At 31.4% G+C, this 20,010-nt stretch overlaps 1 protein-coding gene across 2 annotated transcripts; it reads left to right on the top strand.

Annotated features, from left to right (window-relative positions):
* The first annotated feature begins 3,272 nt into the window (after positions 1–3,272).
* On the top strand, positions 3,273–19,173 carry LOC145328428 (carbonic anhydrase 2-like). 2 transcript variants are annotated; one of them, XM_080172118.1, is made up of 11 exons: positions 3,273–3,342; positions 4,252–4,343; positions 5,139–5,253; positions 6,532–6,579; positions 10,109–10,215; positions 14,621–14,728; positions 15,692–15,750; positions 18,027–18,083; positions 18,427–18,532; positions 18,725–18,789; positions 18,934–19,173. In XM_080172118.1, exons 1-11 carry the CDS (start codon positions 3,312–3,314, stop codon positions 18,983–18,985), a joined length of 840 nt encoding a protein of 279 aa, XP_080028244.1. In that variant the 5' UTR covers positions 3,273–3,311; the 3' UTR covers positions 18,986–19,173. The 2 variants fall into 2 exon arrangements, with proteins under 2 accessions (XP_080028244.1, XP_080028245.1); XM_080172119.1 differs by lacking the exon at positions 6,532–6,579.
* The last annotated feature ends 837 nt before the right edge of the window (positions 19,174–20,010 follow it).

The following is a 20,010-nucleotide window of genomic DNA, read 5'->3' as shown; positions in this document are numbered from 1 at the left end:
TTATTCCCCTATAATGGGCTATGCCCAACTAGATACTTTGAGGGAAACTGCCAAAAAATATCATTTCCCAAAAAAATACAAGCTACCAATGGTAGATTCAGTTAAATGCCAATTGTCCTATTCCTGATTTTTTTATTTTGCAATCGTCCGTCCCCTTATCCCTGCACGGTATGGCTTATCAGTATTTATATACGGCGAGTTTTAAACCACTTTCAGTCAACTTGTAGACCTCGTAGGCGAAGGACGTGTGTGTGGGTGCATTGTTTCGTGTGGATTTTAAATCAAAGCTTTTCTACAGTAAGGAAGAATAAGCTTAGCAATGTTTAATCATTTATAGGAATTCTCTATAATTGATTTTTAGTTCTACTCACTTTTGTTTATAATCAATATTATTTTTAGTTTTTCTGTCTATTGTTAATTCGACTAATGTTTCATACATTTCTTTTATCTTAAAATCCCCTTTTCTTTTAAATATTGACCAAAAATGTTTAGACATTTTAAACAAACCTTAAAGTTAGATTTAAGAAATATAGACCTCTTAAAAAAGTATTGACATTTTAATTACTACTCAAGAAAAGCTAATTAGGATTTTTCCTTTTTAAGTTTTAAATTGTTTTGTTTTGATTATAACTTTTCCGTTATTTAGGGTTTTATTCATTTTTTGTTTATCTAACTTATATCAGTTTTAGATGAAACCTAGTTATTATTTAAATATTTATGGCACTTTAGATCTTAAGACCAGCTTAAAAGGTTCATAATTTTTATTTCAATTTACATGTTTAATGCCATTTTCCAAAGTTATATGGAATAAAGCCCCTGAAGGGTATTCTAAAGTTTTTAAGATAAACTTAAATGTATATATTGTTGTGTTATGATTATCAGTTGTTGACATTTGATTTTAATGAAAAGTTATTTATTTTAATTAAACTGCAAACACAAACATTGACATTGAATTATATTATTTCAAGGATTAAAGGGATTAGGCTGGGGAAAAAATAAACTTAAAATTTTTTTTTATTTTGCCACTTTTTTGCCGCGTTTAACTTTTAAAATGTTACTCTGTAAAAAATGTTTCTCCATCGGTCTGTTTATCTGTATTTTTTTTCATTTGTACTATTGGTTTTCATTAAAGGAGAGGAATGCTGCAGAAAAATAGCTTGAAGCCATCACATGGCTTAAATCTAAATGAAATAGCCTAAAACCACGCTTAGAATAGTAAACTCAATCGATTCAGCTTAAGAAAAAAAACTTAAAGCGAAAATGTTATATAAATTTGCGTGATTGAGCAATTTACTTACTGCAAACAGAAAAAAAGGCATTGTTAAATCTTTTTTTTTCTCGCGCATTCCCTTTATTTGTTAAGTTTTATGGCATCACAAATCATTTCAATGGAATTTTACTCTTCAAACCAAATACAATTTTGTCAATAAGAAGCACAACAATAACAAGAAAAAAATAATACAGCATTTTAAAAAGATATTAAATTTTTTTATAACTGTAAGTGATGATAAACAAAATTACCCCTTAAGTAGATTGAAATTCTTTGTTTAGAATTTTAGATACTGATAGATTGGAACCAAAAATTTTCGATCAAACGAATAAGATCACGTTTATTGTTTTTTTATTGTTTTATTGTTGTAGTACTCTGTAGAGTCCAGGTAGGACCATTGTCAGAGGTTTACAGAATCATCTGTTCAAATAAATATCTAGTCTTTTCTTAAAAATGTTCAAATTCACTGCAGTTTTCACATTATTTGGAAGTGAATTCCATGACTTTGCTGCTCTGGTACTAAAAAAGTTTTTGGTAATTTCTGTACGTTTGAAATCAATCTGTAATGAATTTTCACTATTAGTGTTTCTTGTAGCTGGCCTTCCCTGCTCAACTCTTGTAAACCAAGTGTCAGCATTAACTGAATCTAATCCATTTAGTATTTTAAAGGTTTGGATCAGGTCTGCTCTTGTCCTTCTAGTTTCTAGTGACATCAGATTTATTTCTTTCAACTTAGCTTCGTAGGTTTCTCCTTTTAGGCCAGATATCATAGAAACAGCCTTCCTTTGCACTTTTTCAAGAACTTCAATATCTCCACTTTGCCAAGGATTCCAAGCTGGTGAAGCAAATTCAAGGTGTACTCTAACATATCTTTTGTACAGGTTTAGAAAGGTAAATCTGTCTCTATAGTGGAACGCACGAGTAAGCTGATTAAGCATAGCTAAAGCAATTCTGGAGGACTCTTTACATTGCAGGCTAGGTTTGAGGTTTTTATTAATTCTGACACCAACATCTTTCTCAAATTCAACTTTTTTCAATGCTTTTCCATCCATAAAGTAATCAAAGTTATGGTTTCTTGCTCCAACGTGCATGACTTTGCATTTATCAACATTAAATTGCATACTCCAGTCCTGTGACCATTTAAAAACAGAATCTAATTGTTGCTGAAGAACTATTTTATCTGCTGTATTAGAAACAGTTTATTAAACTTTGGGTATCAGTATAATTTACAGTCAAATGCCTCCTCCCTCCCTGGAAACTGGAAAAAAATTAAAAATTTTGAACATGTCACACATTTTGATATCAATAAATATCCATTTTGCCAAGCTTAATTTTTTGTTTTGTTTCGTAGAATATCTTTACCTACCCCAAATTTTTTTCAATGCTCATTGGAGCGAAAAGTAAAACATAACAATTTTAGTTAGCATTTAAATCTGCAAAAGTTAATAAATAGTAGTTGGATGTGTAAAAATCTGTCTCTGTGTGATAGAAATAAGCTTTTCAGGGATGCCTTGTGTTGGCAATGTACAGGTTTAAGGCCATTTTAGCAAATAAGTTTAATATGTCTGATGTATTTTAAAAATGAAAGGAAAAGTGATGTTATAAAATTTGCTTTTTTGCATAAACATATTCTAAAAGCTATTTTGATATAGGAACAAAATAAAGCATTTCAATTAATTACTTTAATTTTATCATTCATTGAAATAAATATTTAATTGATATTTTATAATATTTTATTTTGAAAGGGATTGTTCTATAAATAGACTTAATAAAAGCACTGGTACCCAAAGTTTTGCAAACACGTTATCATATTCGTTGGCTCCAAAACTTTGGGTACTCTTATCATTTTTTTCATAAAATTTTTATTGTCCAAACCCATCCAACAATTATACCAATCTACAGAAGGGTAATTTTTAAAAATCATTTTGAATGTACAGCAATTTATAAACCTTAGATCCCTGGAAATTTTTATATGTGGTCTGTTAGACAATTGTCCGCGGATACATAAATATAATTGATATCTTTACTTCAGATATATAAAATGGAAAAGTGGGGATACGGCGGTGACAATGGTAAGTAACACTTTTCCAGTATGGCTTCGAAACCGACCAATATCCGCTGGAATAGAACCGGTTTTAAGCAATACTGAAAAATCATGTATCGTATCGTATTATATGGAGTTTTCTACAAATATAATAATGTATAATAATTTTATTAAAACCAGTTTTGTTAGCCCATGCCATAATCATCTCGGGGCTAACAAAATTAGTTTTAATTTTATAATTGTACATTTTTATATTCCCGGAAAGCTGTTTATAATACTATACAATAAATAATCATTATAGTTTACTTTGACCGCCAGACTAACTTACAATTTGATTATCTTAGTACAGAGTAGCCGCACTTTTAACAAGGATTAGAACACATAGTCTATGATAGTTTTTAATAGCAAAGTTACTCTATAATTCACCTTGTATAACCGTCCCACTGCTGTTTTGATTTTCTTAGCTGTTCTTTTCAAGATAGCTTGCTGATTCTTTTTTATCAAGACATCACTTTTTCAAAGATCATCCAATTTACTTTGTCCGTCAGCCCGTCAGTCACGCAACAAAGAGGGATAAATTTTTGTTATGGCTATATTTATTAGTTAAAAGAGATGACAATGAGTTTTTTCTTTGAATAATTTTAATCTTGCAATGAAAGTTTTTTTTTGTAAATAATATTTATTTATAGTTAATTGTCTTATCCCTATACTCCTGCTTCTCTATGGACTATTTGATTATGTATTGAAAATTGTAACATAGCCCCAAGGCATTAAACATTAAAATTCATGAAAAACATGTTTGAATTAATTTAAAGCTTTTTTGATGTACACCAATTGTATAACTATATTTTTTTCTGTGTTTTGTATTAAATTTTACTATGGGGTGTTTCTTAGAGGTATAATTATTAATGGTTGTAATTTTACCGTTCCTTTTTAGGACCCTCCATGTGGCATATTGTAGAGGGAGGAGCCTACCCAGTTGCAGTAGAGGGTAATAGACAGTCACCCATTGATGTCCAAACCAACAAGGTATGTTCAGGCTATTTATTACATTAGTCCCCAAAGTTTTATAATAACGTTTTCTTATTTGTTGGTCGAAAAACTTTGAGGACTTAAAAATTGTGATTGTTTGGTTCATTAAGGTGAGTGTCCAAACGTTTGAAGTGTTACAGATGGGGTAATTTTATGTATCATCATATTATCGGCCATTGTCATATCCCTTTAGATCCCTGTATGTTTTAAAGAATTATTCTAATTACTATAACGAAAATTTCTAGCTTAATCACATTGATTGCTAGAAGTAGAGCTACACAATGACTTTATATGTCCGTCCGTCAGTCCATTATTGGGGGAACTGGATTTTTGGTGTCTATACAGATGGATATAATTATAAAAAAGGGAAATGCTCGTCTACTATAAGAAATGATGTTTGATTTTTGTGTAAAGATTCCTAAGACAAAATAGAATCTTATTTATTACTCACATAGTAGGTCTGTCTGTTTGATACATAAGAATGTTGAATCCTTGTTTTAATTGCAGCCTTTATATACAATTATCCAATATCCATGTATCTTTCTTTCTATCCATACTTCTTTCTATCCTTAATCATTATATCTATACTTTTTACTATCCATCCATCCTTTTTCAGTCTTTCTAACCTTAGTCTATCTATCGATTTAGCCTTCTCTTTTTCTATACGTGTATCGTCCTTTTAAAATATTTATCAAGCTTTTTTCTATCTTTCCTTTTATATCTAGCTATTATTTTCTATCTATGAATCCTATCAATCTATTCCTTCCTCTACCAATCTATCAATCTCTGCAGGTTGAAGTGTGTGATGAGCTTGGTGAATTGAAGTACATGTATGATCCCAAAAACTGTATGAGTGTAGAGAATACTGGCTCCTCATGGAAAGTCAATGTCAATAGTGATGGATCTCGTAAGTAACTTTGATTAGTGAGATGGATGGAGAGATAGATGTTGTAATAGATCAATAGATATATATGCTGAAATAGATGGATAGATGTTAAAATAGGTGGATAGATGTAGAAAAAGATGAATAGATGTAGAAATAGATGAATAGATGTTGAAATAGATGGATAGATGTTGAAATATGTGGATAGATATAGAAAAAGGATGGATAGATGTTGAAATAGATGGTAGATGGATAGTTAGATGTTGAAATAGATGGATGAATAGATGGCTAAATAGATTGATAAATAGAAGGCTAAAATATAATACAAAGTTAAAAAACTTATCTTTATCTGAATGACTATTTCACTCATGAAGGGTCAAGGTTTTTATGATTATTAAATGTAGGTTGATTCTCCCCCCACCCACTCCCCTGCCCCCATATTAGATAATAAAGATTACAAAGCAACAGATAAATAAAAAACAAAATTATCTAAAAAATAACTATTGAAAATAATGAAATTGTACAGTAAGATTTTAATTTTTCTTAAAATCACTTTATCATGCTTTGTCATCTTTAAAAAAAGGATAATTTCATTATGTGCATTTCAATTTTATAAATCGGATTGTAAATTTTATTTTTTTATATTTTTGCTAAAATAGAACAAACTTGATTAAGAAGTATCAAATCTTTACATTAAAACACTCTCTAAAATTTTAATTTTGTTTTCATTAAAGATAATGCATTACATTAAAAAGCAGATCTATGTATGTTTATTTAACTTTTTATTTTCTGTTTCAGTGCTTTTATTTTGACCAGCAATTGTAAATTCAATTCAATTTTTAGATAGATAACAAGGATAGAAAGATAGATTGAAAGATATTTAGACAGATGGATAGATAGATAGTTGGACAGCTTCATTGTAAATTAGTATAAAATAGTAAAATTGCACTTGAAATTGAGAGACAGAAATCTTTTTGCAGAAAGGCAAAATTCTAGGAATATAGATATTTCTTTATAAATCGAAAAAAATGTTTGGTGCTTTCTCTCAAATTGCCAGGGAGCTCAGAACGCAACCCCCCCCCCCCCCAAAAAAAAAAAAATAATAAAAAGTTAAATCTTTTCTGTCCATTCTAAAACCTTTTCCTTCTTTAGAATATTAGTCCCAGTTCTATGATTTAAATCCTTGAAACTGTCTTCATTATTTTTTTTATGTTCAGATGTTTTTTTTTAATGTAGATTTTACTTTTAATGAAAATACAATTCATATTATCTATCTAATTTTCTATCTTGCCATCTATTTAGGAATTGATGCCTTATTATCATGCATAAAGAAACCTAGAGAAAAAACAAGTAAACTCGCATCCAAAAAAAAACTGCACAAAATCATTTCCTTTTACACCCCCAGTTTGTTGTTTTGATAATACACAGATTCTATAAAAATGAGATTTATTGAAAAATTGTTCTATGTGGTTGGATTCATATTTTTGTGTGTATAAAAAGATCTCGAAAATATCTGGGCAGGTACGGGACTTACAGGGAAACTACGTTTTAAAAAAGAATAGGTTTTAAGCTATATTATTTATGGCCTTCATAGTGCCTCTAAAATATAAATTTTTCTTGGAACTGTAGCTATTTATATTTAAAAACTAAAGAACATAAGACTTGGAAAGTATTTCAAATTAACCGAATAGACAAAATAAAAATAAAACTATTTTAAATTGAAAGTAATGCAAGTATCTTAAACTCAGAGGGGAGGCAAAAAATACAAAGGGGGGGGGCGAAAGTGACACTTTTTGAAACCAAAACTAAAAGTCAAAGGAACTCAACTAAAAAAAGAGTTACAGGTCTGACATTTTGCATGGCAGTTGCTTTATAGGGGTACAATATGGAACTGTGAAGAAACGGCGTCGCAACCGCCGAAAACCGCCAAGAAAAGGCAAAAAAAATTTCGGCGGGAAACGGCGGTTTTCGGCGGTTGCGCCGCCGTTTCTTCACAGTTCCATATTTTACCCCTATAAAGCAACTGCCATGCAAAATCTCAGACCTGTAACTCTTTTTTTAGTTGAGTTCCTTTGTTGACTTATAGTTTTGGTTTCAAAAAGTGTCACTTTCGCCCCCCCCCCCCTTTAAAAAAGAAAGAATTAAGATTCTTTTTATCGTACTTGCAGACTCGGCTCTAGCATCTTGGTAGGGTAGTAAAATAGCTTAAAACCACCCCAAGACATAAAGGGGACTATCCACAAACGAGAGCAAGTGAAGCACCTTTCAGCATTGAGCCATGATATTTTTTAGTGGATATACTAGGTTTATGTTTATTATTTGGTTTATCGACTAAAAAGTTAGGTTTCACCATGGTTTTATATGAAAAAAACTTAGAATTGTTAAGCATTTTTCGGTGCAGTATTTTGTTGATTTCAAACTGTTGTTTAAAAGCTTAATGCAAAAGTATATTATTTTGATCAAAAATGTATATTTATAAAAAGGGTTGGAAACTTTATATTGTAAACAGTTCAATTAATGTATAGATTTTGCAATTTACAGCATTTGATGCTTTTCTGCCTTGTTATTTTATTTTGTCCTTTAAACTCAACAAAGCGTTTGATGATATTGCATCAAAAAATGCTTTACATTTCAAAGTTTATTCCATATAAAAACCATGGTGAAACCTAACTTTTTAGTCAATAAACCTAGTATATTCACTAAAAAAATTCTATGGATCAATTATGGAATTTGCTTGGAATCACTTGCTCTCGTTCGTGGATAGTCCCCTTTAAATATAATATTATGAAATTTTTTTTCCTTAAATCAATAAGTTAAGTGTTTAGTAAGATCATAATGTTAAATTAACAAACCTAAACCAAACTTTATAAAAAAAAGATATTTTCAGACATAAAAGACTAAAAGTGTTTTTATGGTAAAATCAAAACTTCCTTATTCCTGCCGTATCTAAATTTGAACAATTTGAATTAAAAAGAAAAGTATGTGATAAGTCTCAATTTGTGTGTTTTTACACTACTGTTTTATAGCTATTCTGCATTAGTTAATCTGAGGAAAGGCTGTTTATTTAATTTAAAAACTGTTCTTGTTTTAGTAATTCATTTTCTGCTAAGAATTGACCTTGGACCAATCATATTTTTTAATGATTAATGGTCTTGGTCTTGCCCGTTTTAAAGATCTTTAGTGACGCACAAACATACAATTATCTACAAATCAAGAGATTTGTATTTTTAGAAAGCTTAAAATATACTTCATTTTATTTTCCTGACTTACATACTGATATAAATGTTAACAGACATACGGACACGTTTTTGAACAAAGTGTAAAGTAGCATAACTCTCTAAAAAGTCCAAACTGTACTGACACTTTGCAAGCTTAATTGCTTTCTATTTGTCTGCAATTCTAAATTCTATTTTGATTGGAAAATTCTTTAAAGTCTGACTTCTGTGACTGCAAACTGTAGGGATAAGTAACAACCTAAAGTTTTCATTTAAAATAAAAGATTTTATCCGCCAAGAGGTGGGAGTGTTATTTAAGCTTTATATCAAAAAGAATCCTTTTTTTTGTATTAAATGTCAATTCTTTATAACTCTCCACCCCTCTCCCGACCTTTTGTTTATTTGTTTCTAAAGGGGGGGGGGCGAAAGTGACACTTTTTGAAACCAAAACTAAAAGTCAACAAAGGAACTCAACTAAAAAAAGAGTTACAGGTCTGAGATTTTGCATAGCAGTTGCTTTATATGGGTACTATATGGAACTGTGAAGAAACGGCGGCGCAACTGCCGAAAACCGCCGTTTCCCGCCGAATTTTTTTTTGCCTTTTCTCGGCGGTTTTCGGCGGTTGCGCCGCCGTTTCTTCACAGTTCCATATTGTACCCCTATAAAGCAACTGCCATGCAAAATGTCAGACCTGTATCTCTTTTTTTAGTTGAGTTCCTTTGACTTTTAGTTTTGGTTTCAAAAGTGTCACTTTCGCCCCCCCCCCCTTTGAGTCTTTGGATGGTTTAAAGCTATTTTATTCTACCCCGTCCACCTTCCTTCAAATACAGAGCCCCTGTATGTTAGGGTCGAAGCCACTAGTAAGCTACAATCTACAAAATTTTACAAATATAACTTTTGGTTGAATAAAGAATATTAATTGATTGTCCTAATAAATTTAACTCCAATAATAAATCTCATTTTCACAATTTTTTACCCAGTGTTTTCATATTCTACACTACAACAATAATAATTTGATTTTGAAGGTAAAATTATTTATAATTTAGTCGAGTTTACTTGTATTTATCTTTAGATTTTTAAAAAATGTCTGGAATTAATACCGAAATTAAACACTAAGAGGAGATTTTTTAAAATATTTGCCTTCATTATCAAATTAATACACAAACTATATCATTTTAAAAATCAATTATAAAAAATTTACTAAAATAATTTGATTTTTAATTTGATAATTAAAATCAAAATAAACACATTTTCTCCTCACCCTTTTCTTAGTGTATTATTTTCTTCGGATCCAAGACATTTATGTTGAGTACTAAAATCAGAACAGCCTAAGATTTTCAGTAAAATTATTTAAGCCTTTTGGTGCTCTCCCTCAAAGTACATAGCGAGCACACAGCTTCAAATCTTTAAAAATTAATTGAAAGGAGGTTTTGTTTGCCCAACATAACCTAACTTAATGTCGCTCCCCTTTATTTCAAATTACTTTTCAACACTAGGGAAGGGTTTTCTGTGCTCGACTAGGCATTTTGAGGGATGTTGCCAGCCTTTTTCATTATATTCATATTTCATTTCATTATATTGATGGCTGGCTCAGAGCTCTTATGATTTTTGAAGTACTGTGTTATAAATGCTTTTTAGCACAACTAACCCCTGACAATTTCAGATCTGAGTGGTGGACCCCTGGGCAACGACAAGTACCAGCTGGCTCAGTTCCATGCTCACTGGGGTGGAGAGAATGGCCGTGGCAGCGAGCACACTGTAGATGGAAAGGTAAGGCAATGAATACTAATTTTTTTTGTTTTTGTTTTTCGATTTTTTATTACGTTGATTGTCGAAAAGTTTCAACCTTTAATTGCAATCTACAAAATGAGTATTTTTGTGTATCATCATTGGGGATATCCATCAATGTATTGGTCAGTGGCTCATCTCTTTTATAATGTTAGAACTATGATTTCTTTATACAAAGATTTCCTCTTTCTTTATTTTAAATGCTAAAAAAATATGGGGATCATTTTTTCCGCCAATTAAAATTAACCCCTCCCTGAAAAAAAATACCTTTTGAATGACTAAACGTGGTACATTTGATTACTAAGGCAAAAAGAAATTAACTCGTTTCATATCTTGATCATTATTTCAAACCTGATCAGTATTTGCAATAAATATTTCATTCTAGTTTGTCTTATAATCCAGTATAAATGCAAACCATTTATACATTTTCGGTGGCGGTTTGTCCGTCCGTCTTTACGTAGTTTAACACTTAACTGTATAAATTCAATAAATATACTATGGTCTTTTTGCTGCTAAAGCGGTTTTAGCTGGCTGACTAATTTTTATAACAATCTTGGAACAAAAACTTTAATGCAAAATTTTATGTTATTATTAACTTAATTACCTAATGGTGATTACTAGGACAAGCAACTATAATATTTCAAGCGTAGCATCTACCCACTTTATATCTATCAATGTATAATTCAAATTTTGTACTAGGAATTCTTAAGTAAACTTGAAATGAACAAGTTTCTTAATCTTGATGAAAATTCCTTCTACTATAATATTATGCAACATACATATCTTAATCTTCCCAACGTATGTGTACTATAAATTTCAGGTTCTTCTTATCTTGATTGGAACTTCATTATAATTATAATGCAATATTTATCAGTAAAACCATAAATGAAAATTTTTTAATCTCTAGATATTAGAATTAAGTACTTTCTGATCTATAATAGCGGCTGCGCCACTACAGGCATCTTAAGGGAAGAATGGGAAGTCGAGGTATTTTTTTCTAAGGGTGATTTATCTCAGGAGGGTTGGATATTCTTCCCAAAAATAGTTATATAAACTACATTGGACCTATAGGAAGAATCATATTAGACCAGCAGTTAACAATATCTTAAGTTACACAATACACATGTGTATAGCATGTTACTTATATATATGGATTATTTAAAATCCATCAATCTATCTAATTAACTTCCAGATTGAAGAAAGATAAATCTATAAATTGGATGAATTAACATGTGTGAAAAAATTAAACATAATGTTGCATTTTAATTTTAACTGGTTATTTTAATTCCCCATGGTAACATTATAGATTGATACAAAAAACGAACACAATGAAGAATATAGATGATTATTTTGATTTTCTTTACAAACTGATTCATAAATTGAATAGATTGAAGCAGATAAATGAGGTACTTTCCATCAAAAGGAGCAAAACAACCAATACAACCTAACTTAACCTGACCTAAAAACACACGAATGCTACTAACATTTATTTTTAATTTATTTTAAAATAAGGGGCAGGGGGTCTTTGCTCGACTGTGCACATTGAGGGAATTTATTGTCTATTGTCTTATCCTTATATTCCTAATGTTAAGTGAAAATTTACCGGTTCTGCAATCAAGATAAGAACTGCATTAAAACTTGGCATGTTGTCATTAGTCTTCACTTGGAGACAGTCGACTTATATTTACAGGGATCCTAAGGGATAAGACAATTGACAATAAATTGTTGCACATTTCCATTGAAGATAAACAATTTTTCCACTTCAGATTTAAATCAATTTCGGAAATATTCTAGTTGTTTGGAACCTACTAATCAAAGTACCCAAAGTTTTTGACCCAACGAATAAGATAACATGGTTTTAAACTTTGATGCCAGTGTAGTCCATTATCCTCTCCCTTGCTGAGTATTAAGTAACATGGACTATTTGTCCATTAGTAGCGCAGCAACTTATTTTTTATATAAGAAAGTAAAGCAGTAATGAGTTAGGCTTAGCATAAATGGATATTTACATCCCCTCAACTAAATTTTAGACTTCCATAACAGAAATTAAGAAATTTTTCTAAATAAATGTTTGTCCCTTTAATTTATACAGTGGAATTAATGTCATGATTCGTCTAAAATGATAATTTCTTAAGATTATTTTTGAGTGTTCTTGAATTTTCAAAGTAATTTAATTTTATTTGTTATTTTGATTTTTTGAAAAGCAACAGAATACTGAAAAAATATGCTACTCGTATATTCAGAATCAGGAATAAGGTATAACCAACAAGCAAAATAAATCTAAAATAATATTTGGGGGGCAAATGTAGAGGTCGTCATTTTTACGATGTGTTGCCCCCCAACGACAGCTGAAAAACACGTATAGGTTTCGTGATTTTTTTTCCGAATTAATTTCGTTATTGGTAGAGGCTGATTCAGAATCAGGGATAATAATATAATTACCTCATCTGTGGGATTAAGTTATCGGTTAAAAGTTTGGACCCTTATAAGAACAATTAATCAAAATCCATTGAAAGTACTCAGCTTTTCTTACGTCAATGAATAAGATAAAATAGTTACAAATCTTTGGGTACTAGTGTAATTTACAGTCTTATGCACCCTTTCTTCCTGCTTATGCTAGAGGTATACAAAACGACCAAACAATTTAATATTTTTGCTGTAGTGATTAAACACTTTGAATGGGTGTCATGATTCAGCAGCAATTTTAATTTCTTGGCGATGGAGCACCTTCACTTTCGCATATTTTTACCTCCAGATAATATTACATTACCGCAATACAACACAATAGCATACTTAAACTTAACATTTATGTATGTCAGTAATAATGATTTACATATTTTCTATTCTGTAAATTAAACAGTCATTCCTTTGATTGCAATTTATATTTGGGTTGCAGAACCTTTGTGTATAAGCCTAAAATCTGGAAGTATATGGGATAATATTTTCCTTTTAAACGCCTGACGTAGCAGCAGTACTATTTTTTTTAAATATCTCTAATTCAAAAAAAGTTTTTAGTTTGGATTTTGTCAAAATTAGTTTTTTTGTTGTTGAAATCGAAAAATACCTCTTTCTTTACTTGTTAAAAATCATTGCCTGGTAATTAATAATTTTCACTCTTATGATTTAAAAATGGGTAGAACCAAAGAAATGTAAGGATAGGATGACAACATCCATAAAACCGAAGCTCAAAAAACTACAATCAACAAATATAAAATGACAGTACCTTCATTGTTTAAAAACAAATTATTTAGCAGCTGTAACCCCTCTCTTTTCCCCTAAAAATATTTGTTATTAAATAATTAAATGAGAATAAGATTTGAGTTAGGAACAATGTACATCTGTTTTATTTCAACTTTCAAAACATGTTTGGTTGCAAGTACAATCAATTGATTCATTTTATTTTAAGCTCCAGGAACAAAGATAAAGATTTAAGTCTTAAAAGCCTAAAATGGAAATTAGGTGAGAATGTTAATGGTGGGTGGGACATAACAGTTAAATCATGTTTTTCCTTTATTTTTTTATTATATAGATTTTGTTTTTAGTTATTTCTGGCCTGATTTCTTTAGTTTCCTCATTAGGAAGATTTTCCATACAATTCATGAACATCCATTTTAATATCTCGCAACTTTTGATCATTTCATCTCAAATTCACAATATTTATCAAGATTCTTAATTTCCAATTTTATTCATTCATCGAAGAAAAAAGATAATAAAAAAAAACAAAAAAAAACTCGTTAAAATGCATATGTTATTCAATGTTTTCATTACATATCAATCAAATGCCAATAAAAAATATCGCGATACAAAAGTGCAGTAGCCCTATTCAATCGCCTTTCATGATTTAGTTAAGTACAGCTGCAACCTTAAGTTGCTTTTCACAGTTGCAAAATAGTAAAATCATCGGCAACATGTAAGTTGCACTATTTTTATAAAATCTGCAGCCGCCAATAAATTGCTTGATTCTTTTCCCTTGAATCATTTATGTATTCGTAGCGAAACTACTCTATCATTGTCTGTCGGTCAGTACATAAAACTATTGAGATTCTCCATAAGAGAAATTTGATTTTCATGGCTGCTATTTAAGATAGATCTTATTCTATCTTCTTTTGTTATTAATGAACAATTCATTTTTTATTTACTTTGTCCGTTTGTCAATCATTAATTTCTTTATGCTTCGCTACCTTTGAATGTTTTCATCTTTATTCTTTGATTTATATTCATAATAGTTGCTTCGTTCCTAGCGTCTTGGGAAGGTATATAAAAAAAAAACCTGAAACCACCCCAAGACATTTATAAAGCTTCACTGAAGAGTACAACTAATTCAGACCAGTAATTTCCGATATTTATTTATTTTATAGGTTATTTATTTATATTTATATCTATTCAGATGTTCTCTGCTGAGCTGCATCTTGTGCACTACAACGTCAAGTACGGCAGCTTCGGCGAGGCCGCGGACAAACCCGATGGTCTGGCTGTTCTGGGCATGCTGATCAAGGTAGGGGCAGAGAGCATCTTTACATCTGCATGGGGGGGGGGGGTTGAGCTCAAAAACTTTGGATACTTTTATTGGATTTCTGGATGAACGAACAGAACAATCAATCAGGGGCGTCCAAGCTTTTTATTTTGGGGGGGGGGTAAAAATTTTTAGGGGGGGGGTAATTCGTGTTTGGGGGGGAGTAAAATGGCGCGCGAAGCGCGCCGCAAATTTTTTTACCCCCCCCAAAATTTTTACCCCGGGGGTAAAATTTGCTTGGGGGGGGGGGTAATTACCCCCCCTGAAATCTGTTGGCAGGGGTAAATTTAGTTTACCCCCCCAAAAATTTACCCCCGGGGTAAAATTTTTGGGGGGGGTAATTTAAATTTTATTAAATATATAGTATTAAAAATGCGCGCGAAGCGTGCAAAAATTTTTTTTATTAGAGATTTTTTATTTTGGGGGGGGGTAAATTTTGAATGGGGGGGGGTAAAATGAAAAAATTTTTGGGGGGTGCCTACGGCACCCCAAAAATCGTTTGGGGGGGGGGTAATCGCCTCATTACCCCCCCCCTTGGACGCCTATGCAATCAATGATGTCCATGTTAGAAATCTAAATTGACGACAATTTTTCCACTATATTCTACATCCTTTATTATAAATTGCAATATGTTAGAGCAGTTCATAGCCATAGACATGTTACCCAGGGAGGGAGAGGACACTTGGCTCTTTATTACACTAGTCCCCAAGGTTTTATAATAAAATTTTCTTATTTGTTTGCAACTTTGGGGTCTTTTATGAAATTTTGAAAGGTTTGGTCATTAAGTTGCGTGTTCAAATTTTTCGACCATTAATTGTAATCTATACAAGGGATATCAGCATTGGGGATATACATCAATTTATCAACCATGTCTTATCCCTTTTGATCCCTGCAATTTACCAAGACCCATGATTTTAATTATAACTAACTTGTTATTTGTATTAGGTTGGAGCAGAGCACGCTGAATTTGGAAAACTGTGTGACCTACTCAGAAAAATTCCCAAGTATGTCTTTCATTTATTATAAACAATCTCCATCTGAGCTATCAAGTAATCAAACGATTTTTGAATCAGAGAAAGCCAAGTATGAAAAAGCTTTAAAAGCCTCAGGTTACAAGCATACTTTAACATACAAACTACAACAACAAAATCGAAACACTTTGCCAAAGAACAGAAAAAGGAAAGTAATTTGGTTCAATCCTCCATACAACTCTGCAGTAAAAACTAACATTGCTAAGGAGTTCTTAAAGCTAGTTGACAAACACTTCCCTAAAAACTCACCACTCCATAAATACTACAACAGAAACACATTGAAAGTTTCATATTCAACAATGGCTAACATGGGAAGTATAATCCAAAGCCATAACAAAAAACTACTGGGTGAATCAAACCTACCTACAGAAAAGGGTTGCAACTGTAGAAATCCACAAGATTGCCCCCTGGATGGAAAATGCCTTACAGAAAGTTTGGTGTACAAAGCCCTTGTCACAGATGAAAGAAACCAAACTAAATACCAATATATAGGGCTGTCATCTGGACCTTTTAAAAACAGATACTACAAACACTTGCACTCATTTAGACACAACAACAATGGTACTAAGCTTTCTGACTGCATTTCAAAGCTTAAAGAACAGAACAAGCCACACAGCCTAAAATGGCCAATAAAAGCCCTTGCAACGACTTACAACCAAAACTTCAAGAAATGCCAATTATGCCTGACAGAATGCGTTTCCATTGCCCATGCTTCAAAATCAACCACAACATCACTCAACATGAGAAATGAAGTCCTCAACCACTGCATACATCGGAAAAAGTACTTACTGGACCAAACTTAACCTTGTATGGCCATATTATAGCAATTTTTTTTATATATATCATGCATAATATTCATCACTACAAAGTACATATTGCCTTTTTATGTGTTTAATAAGAAACATTAGTCATAATTAAATGGTAAAATTTAAATACCTCACCACCTTTCCCCTTTTTTATTATGCAAAATCACCCCCCCCCCTCATTCCTTACCTCCACTTGAGGAAAAAAATCATCTTTTGTTTTTTAATAAACAGTATAAAACTTATGCTCATTAAAGCATCATGTCTTTTTATTTATAACCAACTGAAGATTGTTTTTTTAACATGAAACACTGTGTATTGGACTTATCAAATAAAAATAACATGTTTAATTAAACTGTGTTGATCACTCTATGTAATTAATTTTCTAGTATGGCGTCGAAACCGATTAATACCTGGTTCTCATCCATACAAAAAAAATCATGTAGAGCATCTTATTACAGACAATTTTTCACGAATATTAAAATGAATGTAATAAAATCAATATTACTTTTGTTAGCCCGGGCATTCGTCCCACCGGGACTACCAAATTTAGTTTTAATCTGTAATTTTTCATTTTAATATCTGCGGAAAGCTGTCTATTATATGGTGATTTTTGAAACTGTTATTGGCCAAACAGAGTCAAAAAAAAAGCACACATATTGTTTTACATGTTTTATAGATATTAAAATAAGCAAAACAATTAATATATCAAATGATATGAATACGTCAGACACATACTTTATTTTTAGTATAAAATATCATAATATTGGCGAGAAAAAAAAAGAAAAAAATCGGCGGGATATAGCGGTTTTCGGCGTTTCGCCCATAGGCGTCCAAGGGGGGGGGGTAATGGGGCGATTACCCCCCCCCCCCCAAACGATTTTGGGGGTGCCCTAGGCACTAAGAGATATAAGTTTTCCGGAATTTTAATGTAGGGAGTAGATTTGAAATCTGCATCAAATTTTAAGGATTTTTTATAAAATTCATTTTTTGTAAAAAAAATTTTCTAAAAGCGAAAATACATTTTAAGTTAATTAATTTTGACCAATAGGATAGGTGGATTTTAAACTACCTGCGCTCTAATTGGTTGAATGATGTACGACATCCAATCAGAGCGCAGATTTTTTAAATCCACCAATCACAGATGCCAAAATTAATGAACTATATTTGTATTTCCGCTTTTAGATAAAGAATTATACAAAAAACGAATTTTATAAAAAATCCTTAAAATTTGATGCAGATTTCAAATCTACTCCCTACATTACAATTCCGGAAAACTTATATCTCTTAGTAGGCACCCCCAAATTTTTTTTCATTTTACTCCCCCCATTTAAAATTTACCCCTACCCTGGAGGTGCCGTAGGCACCCCCAACCATTTAGGAGGGGGTATTTACCCCCCCTAAATCTATTTATTTATATACTAAATATGGTTGATTATTTCTTAGGAAGGGAGACAAGGTTGATATCTGTGCTCCTATGGATCCTGCTAACTTTTTGCCAAGGTAATTATGTACATTTTTTGTTTACTTTACAATAATTTTATACTAATAGTATTTATCTATCAAGACTTCCAAGATTTTGGTTTACTTTACAATAATTTTATACCGAAGGTATTTATCTATCAAGACTGGCAATACTTCACCAAATTCTAACAGTTTCAATTAATCTTAATATATTTGTGTCTATCATCTTTGGGTATGTATTGTATATCAATTTGTTGTCCATTGTCTTATTGCATTTTATCTCTCTGTAGATCCTTGAGCATTTAACTAGTTAAGATACCTAGTGTAGTGAATACTAAGCCTTAATTAAGGAACAAAGATATTTATCTATCTATATATCTAGAAACAAGAGCTACTACACATATGAAGGTTCCCTGACAACTCCACCTCTATTTGAATCTGTCACCTGGATCCTGTTCAAACAGCCAATTGAAGTTTCCCAGGCCCAGGTAATCATTAATTTGAGAAAAAATTGTAATAACTTCATAAAGAGTGACCAATCCAGCTGCAATATTTTAATTTCTTGCAAGAGCCGCAGAAGAGCAACACTAGAATTACACAGCTGTCAACATTGTAAAATTTTACAAATTCCATTAAATGTGGAGATATCTTTATTTTAACTAATTATTATTTTATTCAAGATTCGGTTTATGAGAGACTTGAAGTTTGGTGATGATCATTCAGAACGAATGTGTGATAACTACAGGTACCCAAAACTTGTTTTTGAAGGGTTGGGAAGGATATTAATTATACCTGATTATACATAATGGCTTGGAGAATGGCTTATCTTGCAGATTTTAAATCCATCATTAGTATATTACATTTTCTGTAATGTTTTTTTTATTTATAGGCCCCCTTGCCCCCTGAAGGGACGTGTAGTGAGAACCCCCAAATGGCTCTGAAGAAAAAATTATGAATATATCAACGATCAACTAATTTCTTACATGCAATCTCCTTAAGGTTGCGTGATCTTTATATAAATAAAAAATTTGTTACAGAATTGCAAATATTATCTTTTAATAAATTAAAATTTATGTATTTGTTAATATTTTGATAAATTTAATCATTTAATAAAATCATAAATTTAAAATTGTTATTTTTTATTAAAAGTAATAGAAAGACTTTTTGTTTTCTTTGTTTACATTCTTTTTGTCCGGCTAAAGTCCCAAATGACTTCATATAACTTCCTCCACTTGACGATGGATGAACGTACTGACCAATGTCTGAGGAATATATTTGCTACCCAAAATAACAAAAAAATCATCTGTCACAATATGCACGTATTCTATATCCATTGTCCCCGTTGACTTCAAATTACATAAAAAATTCAGTCGTCAAAACAGGAAAAAGTCATAGGCACCAGTCATTGTTGTTTTAGATGAGCTTCACAATGCAGGGAGTAAGGGAGGGGACAATGGCAATTAATTCAATTTAGGAGTTTTCAAAGAAAGGCCATGAAATCCAGATTAATCCAGAAAATTTGAAGAAAATTGTAAAGGGGGTATAATAAAATTTAGAAAATTATAAAATAAGAAAAAAGCGATCATTTGAAAATTAGATTACCAGTATATCAGACTGATGTAACCATTCTGTAATTAATTACTAGAAAAATCTTCCTGGAACTCGTTTAACCCATTTCCATAGATTTTAAATGCCACTATACACAAGAATTAAATTTAGGTTGTTAGGTTAGGGTTCTTTGATTGCTTATTACACAAATATCACAATAAAGTTTTTATCATGATAATTTTTAGAGAAAATTTTTTTAAACCAGCCATATCAAAACAAATTCTTCCGTCTGCTATATTCAAAACTAACACAGCAAGTAGCGGCATTTCATGCGCTAGTACCCAAACTCAGCCAGAAACTGTTAAATTCTTGCACATTCCCTTTAAGCCAGTACCCAAAGTCTAAGACTCCTAAAAAT

Source organism: Acartia tonsa, chromosome 9, assembly GCF_053477335.1.
Source record: "Acartia tonsa isolate MP-2025a chromosome 9, ASM5347733v1, whole genome shotgun sequence".
Taxonomy (NCBI): Eukaryota; Metazoa; Arthropoda; class Copepoda; order Calanoida; family Acartiidae; genus Acartia; species Acartia tonsa.
Note: the sequence above shows the minus strand (reverse complement) of the source record. Positions and strands in the feature narration are given on the sequence as shown.

What these genes read in the sequence shown, in the direction of transcription:
- LOC145328428 (XM_080172118.1), top strand. Translation starts at nt 3,312, where the DNA reads ATGGAAAAGTGGGGATACGGCGGTGACAATG. An exon ending in TTGATGTCCAAACCAACAAG is followed by an intron (nt 4,344 to 5,138) that starts GTATGTTCAGGC and finishes CAATCTCTGCAG; the next exon opens with GTTGAAGTGTGTGATGAGCT. An exon ending in CGAATGTGTGATAACTACAG is followed by an intron (nt 18,790 to 18,933) that starts GTACCCAAAACT and finishes TTTTATTTATAG; the next exon opens with GCCCCCTTGCCCCCTGAAGG.